The sequence below is a fragment of the Schistocerca piceifrons genome, chromosome 3 (genome assembly GCF_021461385.2).
Source record: "Schistocerca piceifrons isolate TAMUIC-IGC-003096 chromosome 3, iqSchPice1.1, whole genome shotgun sequence".
Taxonomy (NCBI): Eukaryota; Metazoa; Arthropoda; class Insecta; order Orthoptera; family Acrididae; genus Schistocerca; species Schistocerca piceifrons.
In genome coordinates this window covers 63,055,908-63,068,875 of record NC_060140.1, presented here as the reverse complement: position 1 = coordinate 63,068,875, position 12,968 = coordinate 63,055,908, and the positions used below count along the sequence as shown (strand labels likewise).

The window sequence follows — 12,968 nt, the reverse complement described above, 5'->3', positions numbered from 1 at the left end:
CAGATGTGCAAGCGAAATGCTCAGCAAAATGTTCGACAACAGTGTCTAGATCAGTATAAATGGCATCATCTACGGAAATACTTTATATACCTGCAGGGAACTGGATCCCATAGAGTCATCTAATCTTTGCCCATACCTGTAATGGAAAGGATGTGATCCAATGGTGGAAACGTACTGTTGCCAGGATTCTTGCTTTTATTGTTTTATGAGGTAGTGAACATAGGCACAGAGCTGTTTAAAGGCAGTGGGGTGCTCTAGTGAAGTGAGCCACTTATGGCATTGGAGAGCCCGCCTGCAATCTCTAAAGGCCATAGCGATCTCTGGGGTCCACCAGAGTACCATCTTCCCACGGGGGATGCCGAGGAAGAAGGATTGGCTTTGTTGCCTGCCAAAATAATTGCTGCCATTGTATGCTGAACATCCACATCGATACTGCCTTGCAATGGGCACCTAAGGATGACAGCAGAGGTGAACCCATCTCAGTCAGCATTACAGAAAATCTATTTGGGTGAGCGCCGAGGAGAGCAATGCCGAGGGAGGGACAGCAAGATCGGAAAGTGGTCACTACCACACAAGTCATCGTGGGCCCTCCAGTGGACAGATGGTAGATCAGGATTGCAAAATGAGAGATCAATGGCTGAGTAAGTTCTGTGTGTACCCACACTGAAGTGTGGGGGCACCGGAGTTCAAGAGGCAAATATCAAGTGGTGGCAGTAAAGTTTCAATGTCTTGCCAGCGATAATTGTTCTACCCCACAACGTGTTGCAGTCACCCAAGACTAGGAATGGTGGGAGGAGTTGAGAGACAGTGCATTCTTGGCTGTGACATTATCGGGATAGAGATAAACATTACAGATGGCAAAATTCTGATGTGTCCGTACCCGAACAGCCACAGCCACCAGTGGAGTATCAAGAGGCATAAGATCACTGTTTATAGGGTCCAGCACATACATACAATCTCCACCCGATACCCTCTCATAGTCAGTGCAATTCCTAAAATAACCTTGGTAGCAACGAATTGCAGGGGTCAGAATTGCTGGAGACCATGTTACCCGGACGGATATACAGAATGCAGAGTATGAGCTTAAAAGCGGCTGTAGCTCTGGCAGGTGGTGGAAAAATCTGTTACAATTCCACTGGAGGATAAGACAGTCTGAATACTGTGGGCGCATGAAGGGACCGGAGGGGGTAGGGGGTCATGTACTGCCACCACTTGAGATGTCAGGGGATACACTGACTGATTCTGTGGCACATGGCCTGGAGAGACCTGGTGCATCAGGGGCCACTGGGATCTGCATCTTGGGGACAGAAGGAGTACATGCAGAATCATATGACATGGGGGCCACCGGAGTTTCCTTCATCTTAGAGGACTTCTTTTTGCCCATCTTGCCCTCCTTTCTCCTTAGAAGATGAGTACTGAAAAGGTTTCCTTGAATTTGTTTCAGGTACAGGAGAGGAACGAGAAGTTCGACATACAGCAACCTGTGGTTCCTTCAGCCACCAAGTGGTATCTAGCTGTGGACCAGCAGGAGCTAAAGAAGCTGGATGAGGATGAGGAGCCACCAGCTGCAGGATGAGGACCCGCGCCCCTGCCAGGTGGAGCCAATGTTCCCAAATTGGATGCAGTGGAAGCACCAGGAGGGTCAAAACTGACAGGGGGGAGGGGGCGAAGGTATCAACAGGTGGCTCTGAGGGCCCACTGTAAGAGGCATAGCAGAGGAAGGCACCATTGACAGAGAAGGTGATGACATTGTAGCTATAGTGTAAGACTTCACTGACACTTCCTGCACGTCTCGCAGCAGTCCACACTGCAATAGGTGGTTATTCAGGCTTTTGACAGCTGGTCAAATTAATGTGACTGGACAATGTAATTCTGAAGGCCCTCACAAACAACCTGTTACGGAATTTTTGATTCTGTGCTGGATGACAGTGTGGCCCCTTCATGTGTCAGTGTTAATACGTAAGAACCCACATTCACCTTTGAAATATGAAATACATAATGAACAATCTGCAGTCACTTTCCTCAATACCAAAACTAAGGTAGGACGAGCTCTTCAAAATACTGAGCAAAAAGGGATCGGATTGATGGTGTTAATGGGACCAAATTGGTTGTCACCAAACTCTTGATACTGCGATTATTGAGCCAAAGAGTTTCCTCTAGAAGGAAAGTGTAATTAGCTGATTTAATACTTAACAAATTAATCCAGGATGATGAAACAGGTAGGACGAATAGTGAAACAGCCATGGAAGAAAGAATAAAATACTGTGACGTGAGGGAGGCAAAAGCTACTGCAAGCACTCTGAGGTTTGCCATGTAACAGGTGCCACCCCGTTCCCCTTTTTCCCCAGATAACTGGAAAATGTTAGCAAGATGATCAAATCAACAAAATGGCCAGAAAAAGTACAAAGATGCTCATAGGTTAAAAAATAGTAACACAAGCTTAAAAAACTGAAGATCAGGGACCAGGTAGGGTTGATCACCCCTCTGATACTATACAACAACCAGCAAGACCACATCGACAATGGCTCAAAAGTATACGTTACATCTCCAGTGCCTTGCTGGACAACACACCTCAGCAAAGAGGTGTCAACTGCGGTCTACATTGCAGGCACAGCCATTCAGCAAGGCAGACATCGACAGTCTCCTACACAGTGTACAGCACATGGGGAAGCCTTTGATTGGTATCTGAGGAGGATGTGTCAAATGTCGGATGACATCATCTTGCTCTGCAAACCAATAAGAAAGCAGCTCAATGTCAGCCAATCACACCGAGTGTGTGTATCCCTCTGCGTGTGATCACAATCGGCCCTGACAGGCCTCTGCAGCAGTCTTCAGTGAGCATGCAGCCAGAGCTCAGCGAGTGTCACCATCGAAAATCTTTGGACACCTACCCTGAAGGTGGCTTATAACTTTCTTTGTATTTCTTTCTTACAACTTTCAGTTGTTTGTGACACTACACTGGCAGAGCAATATTGAAGTGATGAGCTACATGTCAGTCAGCCATGTCACAAAAGTACACAAACCGCACTGTAGGATATAATGTAACATGTTTTGGTAGTTTCAAGGATTGCCGGACAGCAGGGAAACTGATACTCTAACGACATATTTGCTATCAACAGGACACTGCAACTGCAGCATGGTGGGACAACTTCTCTAAAGATGAGTCCATGGAGCAATGTCGCACGAGCAACAAAAAAGTGACATAATTTAACTTCTAGGCAAAATGATCTAAAGGAAGACTGCCACATGGCTGTTGCCCCTCTAATAACATAAAACTTCCCGGCAGTGGCTTGCTCTACATCGCCAGGAGTTAGTTATACAGCGTCACCTCCTGCTCACAGGTTACAGTACCACTATTTCCAGGGAGTCCCCCTTCAGTGACCACCTTGACTAAGTGTTATTGAACTTCAGTCACTATCAGAATCCACAACAATACGAGTAGCTGCTTATCTTGCATGCCAGAGATAAGATAATGACTAATCAACATCAAAGGATGTAAATAGTGGTACTGATTTACAGCCAGCATGCTGGTTAAGAAATCATTACAAAGTATGAAACTCAAATAACTGAGTAAATATATGACATAGAGCTTAATTTCACTGTGGAAATACTGCACTCAATTTGCACTCATTCACAGCAAGAAGCACTGTTTGCTGCCACTGATCTGTGTGCATGGACTTCAGTTCTTGAGCAATTGAGCAATCAGTACCAATTATTTTTTAAAAGGACTACTAAGTGAGCATCAAAAGTCACTATCTTTGCAGAGCTGAGGTGTATCACATCCTTTGGATCAAGTGATAAACATAGGCATACAGATTCAGCAGATACAGATGTAACTCTGAAGAAACAGACTGCAAATGGATAAATACTGGAACTGCAGACCAGTCTCTTTGACAACGAACGTTCCTCCTTGTCATAGCACAGAATGTAGTAGTTCAGAAATTGTGGTTTACAGTTTATATGTAGAGCACAATTAAGTAGTAGCTGGTGGAGGCTAATCCACCAATAAGAAAATCACCAGCTGTATCGGGATGCTGTTTACAGGACTTGGCAGTCACTCTGCATCCACAGTGGTGATTCCAGTCAGAACACCACTGTGGCCACCACATGTTGCCCAGGCTTCCAGTATGCATATGACAGTAGTGCTTTGTAGAGCTGCAAAAGGATTAGCTTGGTAGCAAGTACTTGTCTTAGAAAATGGCATTTCTCAATTACACTGGGCAACTCACTGTGTCGGAAAAATTCTAACTGTAGATGACTAGGTCTACATTGGCAGAAATGCATACACAGATTTTGGTAGAAGTTAATTAGGAGTCACAAGACCGGTTTGATGTAGTTAATCTATTCTGCGCAATCCTCTCCACCTCTGTATCAACACCTGCAACCAATATTCATTTCAACCTGCTTACTGTAGTCTAGCCTCTGTCTACACTATAAAATCCCCTCCATTATCTTCAGTTATCAAATTGGTGATTTCTTGATGCTTGAGAATGTGTCCTATCAACCACACCAATCCCTCCTTTCAGTCAGATTGTGCCACAAATTTCTTTTCTCCCCTGTTTCATTCCGCATTTCCTCATTAGTTACTCAATATACCCATCTAAACTTCAATAGCACTACATTTCTATAAACTTGTCTAAACTTATTATCGAAGTTTTTCTTCCATACAAGGCTATGCTCTACACAAAATATTTCAGATGACTGCCTAACACATTTAAATTTGATGTTAACGAATTTCTTTGTCAGAAATGTTTTTCCTGCCACTACCAGACTGCATTTTATATTCTCTCTACTTCGGCATTTGTCAGCTATTTTGCTGCTCAAATAGCAAAAATAATTACTATTTTTAGTCTTGTATTTCCTAATCTAATTCAATCAGCATCATCTCACTTAATTCAACTACATTCCATTACCTTGTTTTATGCACTTTTTAATATATTTCATGACATGATCATTCCAAATAACTTATAGTCCAAGTCCTTTGCCATCTCTGACAAAATTCTATCAGCAGCAGCAAACGAAGTTTTTTGTTTTTTTCTCTCTGAGCTGAAATGCCCACTCCAAATTTCCCCTCGGTTCCCTTTACTGCTTACTCGATGTATGGACTGAGTAACAATGGAGAGAAACTATAACCATATCTCACTCTCTTCTTAACTACCAATTTCTTTTCCCTCTAATGTCTTATGACTCTTACAGCTGCAGTTTGATTTCTAAACAAGTTGTATGCAACTTTTCACTCCCTGTAGTTCACCCCTTACCAACAGGATTTCCAAGAGTGTATTTCAATCAGCACTGTCAAAAGAGCTCTCTAAATCTGCAAATATTATAAATTTAGATTTTCTTTTGTTCAGTATCTTCTAAGCTAACAAAGTCTTCAGTGTTAATCATTTCATTTTCTCTTTTTTCCCTTTCTCCTTATGTAGTTTTAATTCAAAACATGAAGTGTCACATTAAGAATCCTATACTGAAGAAGAGCACACATTCTACAGCCTATTCTGTTGTCTGCGACTCCTTCAGCCACTGTCTCACATCATAGCATAACCCTACAACAGAGGCAGAATCCAAAAGGTAGGGAGAAGACAACTGCCACACGGGATTTGGCAGTTCTTTCACGTTCAGGGAGTGAGGGAAGTGGGTCTCTAGAGCAAATGTAGGCGAAGGCAAAAAGGAGAGGTGAAGGTGGATGAGTCACTCCTTCATGTAAACACGTGTACAGTATTTTACAGACTATAAGACGCACCTTAATTTTTAAGTAAGTTTTAAAAAAATAAGGTTTTTACATTATTAGACAGCAAAGCCAGATTACAAAAAATTCTTAGTTTATAAAACCGAACTGACCCTTAATATCACTGAAAATCATAATCTGAACTTTCTCCACTTCCTCCTCCTCCCCCCCCCCCCCCCCTCTTAGTCATCATCATTGTCCTCATATATAACATCGCCTTCACTACCACTGAGAGCGTTACTTATGCCGCACTCCTTGAAAGATTTAACAATAATGTCTTCTATCACTCTAAACCACAACTGTTTTATCCACTGACACACTTGTTTGATTGTACGTTGTTTTAAAACCCACTTCTATATGAATTCACATTGGGTTTCATCCATCATGCATTGGTTTTTATGGTTAGTTTTAGCACCTTTCAAGGCAACAGTTCTATTACTCTGCACATCAAATGTGAGGGGAGTTTCGTCCATGTTCGCTATTTGGCTTAGTTCCACACTGGTTTTCTTTCGATGTTGAATAATAAAAGCGATGGAAAGATAATATTTTCTCTTCACACTCTTGTGGCATTTTCTGAGATATTTTGGTTTTGGTTCCCATGTTAAGTCAATGATGCTTCATGAACCTGGAGCACTAACTAACTCCAAGCTTCAAGTCTGCTAAATCCACTGTACCGTTGGCTTACAAGCATATATTTGAATAATTTTTTCATTAATTTCAATGCCACTTTGATGGTCTCACTGAATCCATTTCAATATGTCATCTTCTAGTTTTGGCCATTTTGCATTCAGTCCTCTATTTGCACATTTAGTCTTCCCCATTTTTTTCAGTTCTTTACTAGCCCACTAATCGTAAACGGTTTTTCTCTGTTGGTGGAGAGCCGAAATGCCACTTAGCTGCTCTGTTTCCGTGTTGTTCTGCATATGCTATTACTTTCAATTTATAGGCCGCATCATATGAATACCTTTCATTTTTTACCATTACAAAAATAGCTACTAAGAAAAGTATCATATTGTTACTGATAACACAAATAACTTTAAATTCAAGTTTACTAACACCATAGGCTGCAATGACGCATCACAGGCTAGACAAGTGTTCTGGGTTTGTGATGGCACTGCATGAGGGAGACAGTGTTACCAAGCTTGTGAATCCCCGCAACTGGTATTAGTCGCATTGGTGCACAGGTGCTGTCAGTTGAATCCAGTGCTGCCAGATAGAGGTTTCCTACGACATCGAATATATGGCCAATTTTAAGACTGACAGAAATTTTAAATCAGACACTGGACATTTTTATACTGATTTCGCATATAAGATGCACCTGAAGTTTTGAGGCAATTTTTTGAAGAAAAAAGTGTGTTTTATAGTTTGTAAAATATGGTACTTGGGGGTTAATGAAACACAGCACTGAGGAGGGTGGGGGACAGAGCATTTGTCTTTGCTGCAAGTGGGTTACCTAACAGCTTGCACAAAATTTAAGTCATGTGGTCGGGATGCAGGCATCATTATTTTCTGTATTTCTGATATATTACAGAAATCAACAGCTTTACTCATTGCACTTGCATTCTTCCTTTAAATCTTAGCAACTCTGTGAAAAGGGGGAAAAATTACTTCCCACAGTTAGTTCAAAGGGGTGTTCTCGTGAAATGGCCACCCGCATTTGCAACAAATTGTGTAGTTCATGCAATAGGATGACATACGGCCAAAATGCATTCATCTGATACCATTAAGGAAGAGTGGTTGCTAAGCCTTTATTTGCAGCATATGTACCATTTTTACTTTTCTGATGACAAGGGCAAGACACAGCTGATAGTGGCGATCCTCTCTTTCTAGGTTTGCACATAACTCATCATATGTCAAATATGAGATCACGAAGAAAATTACACTTTAAAACATGTTAAAGAGTGGTAGTCGCAGGAATGTCATCAAGTTTATTGCAGGACAGTAGCGCTTGTGATTAAATAGGGGCACTGTTGTGATCAGATCTCCCTTGTCTATTAAGGTACCTTCTCCCAATTGTCTTCAATTTGCTCTACAAGGAGTAAAGGTTTCGTAACCAAGAAAGATTCACTGTCTATCATAACACATATCAGAAACTGTGGCAAGTATTCCTGTGGTGAGTATTCCCCTCATGAATCTGTTCTCTTCCCACAGTAGGCAATCTCTTCAGTTATTTTTCTGCATCATATCATTCAGAGAAGACTGCTGCAGAAACACCAACATAAAACAATCTGATTCTCTGCACTGAAATTTTTCCACCTTTGTATCACCCATTAACTGGGGGGTTCTCTAATATGGGCTCCACCCCACCACAGCAATGATTGCTCAGCAAGGAAACTGTTGTCCAGTGTCCCTATGTTTCAGATATGTAACACATTCCTTGGCATTCTGGGGTATTCACAACTTTGGCAGTTACAGAGTGACAACTTAATGTTCAAGGAGTTGGTACCTGACAGCCACCACCACCACCACCCCTCCCACTGCCTTCCCAATGTGCTGAAACATTGAATTTTGCATACTTTATGTGCAGTATTCCCACAAGATACTTTGGTGTCACACCCCCCAACTTTTCATCACACTGCATGCACTACTGTGAAATTTAGAAAAAAATGCTGGTTTGAACCCAGTTAATGGGGATCATACCACAGTTAATTGTAGTAGGAGGGAAATAAAGACAAGCAGAAAAGACTACAAGGCAATTCAAAATCAGACAGAGAAGCCTGGTCTGTATCAAGAAAGATCACTGGTCATTTTTATATCATAAAACAGGAAACAGAATTTTTTTTTTTTTTTTTTTGTCCAATCAGTGGTTCAGCTACATTAGAGTAGTACCTTCTATCATTTTTATGGTGCCCATGTCAGAATGGAGGAGGAGAAAAAAAAAATTCACTTATTGTGAAAAAGTATTTGTAGATTCTTAGCACAATGTACCAAACATAGGTACTCTAAAAACTAAAGCTTTGTGACAGATGTTAGGAAAAGTGAGATGGAGTCTAATCGCAACTTCTGACACACACACAACATTTTGTAAACCAAATACTACACACACAAAAATTCTAGTCACTGTTACCTTTCCCCTCTACCTCTCCACTACAGTTCTACAGCAGTACTCCTGCAAGTATACTGGAGTATTACTTCTATGAAAATAAATGAGCGAGTTTGCCACTAGCCACAGCCTAAGGTTTAATCCTAAATGGCATAAGCGGTTTATTCAATTCAATTCTTGTTTTTCACAAGAGTAATGTCTAACTTGGAGAATGTGATCAAAGTCTTCGTCTGGCACAAGATTTTCATTCGTTACAAACATTCAATTCAACTAATATTGTGTAGTCTAGTAGACAATTTCACTCAGGAACAAAAATTATGCTATAGCAAGGTTTACACGAAGGCTGGGTCTTTGCTTCACTGAATTCCTTATCAGCACCCAAACAGAACAGATCTGCGATAGGTTGCTGAATCAGCGTGTTTTGTAGCAGAAACACTAAGAGAGAAATTAGGTTTTAGGTGAAAGAAAAAAATAATTATTGTTCACTTCAAATGCCACACTACTGAGGGTTGCTTGAATCAAAGGAGTGTTTTGACGTAGTTTTGTAGCAAAGGCAAATGTCAATAAGAATGTAGGGATACACAAAGTTCATCATATATTGGTACCAATATGCAGTGAATTTTGGTTCACTACATGGGCAATTCTAGTTCCTCTTCAGCACACCACCATACTAAAACCTGGCAGCTAGGAAATGGTTGTACATGCATACTTTTCTCTCCACTTCTCCTTTCTAATTATTGTCTGGTTGGCAGGGTAGTTACACACACACACACACACACACACACACACACACACACACACACACACACACACAGAGAGAGAGAGAGAGAGAGAGAGAGAGAGAGAGAGAGAGAGAGAGAATCTCTGTTATTCTCTTGAAGTCTCAAATCATTTCAGTTCTTCCTTATGTATTGAAGCAGACTATGAACGAATCTAGTTCTAAATCTTTATATATCCAAGTTACATTCATCTAAATTTTCTGTTGCCAAATGAAATGAAATCATATCACAGACAAATGCGATAACAGCTCTCATTTTAAGGTATTGCCTGCTATTCTACACTAATCTTGGATTGCCATTGATACAATGTTCACATTTATGGAATTTCTGTTATGCTACAACACAAACGCAAAAAGAAATAAAAAATCAGAGCTTGCATTGTTCTATCCAGTATTACAGCACTAATCTGGGTAATAATATTGAATTTCTCATTTCACACATCTTTTAAGGAAATCAACTAAACATGCACAAAAAGCTTTCTGTACATGACATGTGATTGCAAGCTTTTTAATCTGCTGTAAGGATTCCAGTACAATACATGTATCTGCAGAAACAAACATGCCAGTCTCTATTAGTACTTACATTTTGCTCAGTGTGTGGTAGTCAGGAATAGAAATATGTCGGACTGTCCCTTAGAATGTAAAACAGCTCAGGAACAATGTATTCAAAAGTAATTACTATATGATTAATTTGAGTTTCATGTCGGAGGATTAATTTCTTTGTACGAATGTAGGCAAATCATCATCTGTGCACAATAATAGATCTGTTGGGGAAATCCTGTGAGGTAATCAGAATTAAATGGGTAGACCAATCCCATTAACTTATCTCAAAGAAAATGAAGAGGTGCATCCCCCAGTGTTTCTCTCTCCCCCCCCCCCTCCCATTCCCCCCTCCCATTCCCCCCCCCCCTTCATCCTCGTCCTCCTCTGGCACTGGTGGACAGTGAAACAGAAAGGTATCACATTTTGAGAAAGATTCACCAAAGTGGAAAGCATCAGATAATGAGGGCAATGTTGTTGGAGTGGCGGAAAATCTCACGTAACAAAGCTGTCCCAGTTGCTTACAGCCCCCCTCCTAACGGCACTCCCTCCTCCTTACCCCCTCCCATCATGTGTTGTACATCATAATGGAGCATTTACAAGTTAATGCAGGATAGTGACTACATTGTGTTCCAGGTTCTGTAATCTCTACTGAGTATAAGTGACATATACAAGCTTTACTCCAATGTTGCATACACTTTGGAAAACTAGAGAAAAACTGACCAACCTATGTCACAGCAGTTTTGTAAGCAAATTCTACATTTACGTTACTTGTTAACAGCCGAGCAGGTGCCAAAAATTGACTAGAATAATTATGTAGGATACACTCACCTGTCAGTCTTGATATGTTCCAAAGGGGAAACATATTTCTGTAACTTGCGTGGTGTGTGTAGCTTTGACTGAGAACTACAAACATCACTACTCTTACGTTTCACCCCAGTTGTCACTTCTTTCAATTCACTTTCGATGTAACACTTCTGAGTTTTTTTATCTGCACTATTTTCCATTGGGCTACTCTCAACACTTGCTTCAGTCCGTCCACTTTGATCTGCATTTCTGACTGGAGACCGCATGTCAATACCATTTACATCCTCTGAATCAGAACCTTTCACTTTTCCTGTCTTTAAGTCAGGAGAGTCAGACTGACTTTCATCAAAACTGATCTCACACATATCACTAGCTTCAACACCAGACAATGGACTTTCGGTAACTGAGGTTTCATCACCTGATTTTGCACATTTGGAATTTAGCCTCTTAGCTTGGACAGACAGCTGCTTCACTTTCTCTACTAATAACTGGCTACATCCTGATGGAACCCTGTAAGTATCAAATAGGATTATTCCAAGATTCATTTGTTGTACTTTCTGTATCTACACCAAGTAACTAAGAGAGATTTAAATGAATATGTACAGTAGCACCAAAACATTAACCAATACTTGGCATAATGGGCTGTCACAGGTTAACAAGGAGTGAGAGTGAACTTCCAACACTATCAGTAAATTTAATTTTTAAATAAAAAACAAAAATTCTAACAGACTGCTTTGAATAGAAATACTTAGTACCATTAAAACGAAGAGCAGATGTAAACTTACAAAAATGTGAATGACACATGCGTCACTCTTTATACACTTACTTGTAAGATCCTCCAACAGTTTTCTGCCCAAAACGGTGACATTCACGCACAAGAGAGTTATAATTATTAAATCTTTTATTTATACGCTGCCTAGCTTCTTTTGCATGGTTCCGCATTTCACTTAAAATTTTCTTCTGTTTCAACAGCCTTTCTTCTGCCATCTGCAGTTTAGCCCTTAGTTGCTCTATCTCATCTTCACAATCACTTTCCACGGTTTTCTCTTTTTCTATCTGCTGCAGCAAGTTCGATAGTTCACTCATATCATCCAGTACTGCACACCTTTGACAAATCAGGAATTTAATTACAAGTTTTGTTTTAAAACAATAAAAAGTACATTGTAATATAATTTTTTACTTGAAGCAAAAAAGAGTTAACAGTACTGAAACTTATAAGGGACGTCTATTAACCAGCATCAAACTATGTACAACTGAAGCAGGATTGACAGAGAGAAATCAAATCTGAACCACTAATTCTCCAGCTATCAGAATTTCCAGGAGGGAATCAGAAAAAAGGGAAGGCAGCACAGCACAAAAAATGGAGCATGGTATAGGTGTAACTGAATGAATGAAACCACACTCGAAATCAGAATAGAAAGAACATGTAAACTTATAACCAACATATTTGGCAGAAACGTATCTTACAGACCAATTTTCAACAGCCACCATAGCTCTTTTCTGCTTATAGACATATTACGTGTGTGTGTGTGTGTGTGTGTGTGTGTGTGTGTGTGTGTGTGTGTGTGTGTGTGTGTGGTCCAATGATCGTGACCAGGCCAAATATCTCACGAAATAAGTGTCAAACAAAAAAACTACAAAGAACAAAACTTATCTAACTTCAAGGGGGAAACTAGATGGCGCTATGGGTGGCCCGCTAGATGGCACTGCCATAGGTCAAACGGATATCAACTGCGCTTTTTTAAATAGGAACCCCATTTTTTATTACATATTCATGTAGTACGTAAAGAAATATGAATGTTTTAGTTGGACCACTTTTTTCGCTTTGTGAGAGATGGCGCTGTAATAGTCACAAACATATGGCTCACAATTTTAGACGAACATTTGGTAACAGGTAGGTTTTTTAAATTAAAATGCAGGACGTAGATATGTTTGAACTTTTTTTTTTTTTTTTGTTATTCCAATGTGATACATGTCCCTTTGTGAACTTATCATTTCTGAGAATGCATTCTGTTAGAGCATGATTACCTGTAAATATCACACTAACGCAATAAATGCTCAAAATGATGTCCGTC

At 40.3% G+C, this 12,968-nt stretch overlaps 1 protein-coding gene across 1 annotated transcript in view; it reads right to left on the bottom strand.

Moving 5' to 3' along the window:
• Window positions 1-12,968, bottom strand: part of LOC124787718 — a 78,170-nt gene that overhangs the window by 39,064 nt on the left and 26,138 nt on the right. Inside the window, exons 3-4 of the mRNA XM_047254562.1 lie at window positions 11,720-11,998; window positions 10,918-11,403 (exon numbers count right to left, since the gene is read on the bottom strand). Coding sequence (XP_047110518.1) covers window positions 10,918-11,403; window positions 11,720-11,998 — 765 coding nt within the window. The remainder of the gene's footprint in view (window positions 1-10,917; window positions 11,404-11,719; window positions 11,999-12,968) is intronic.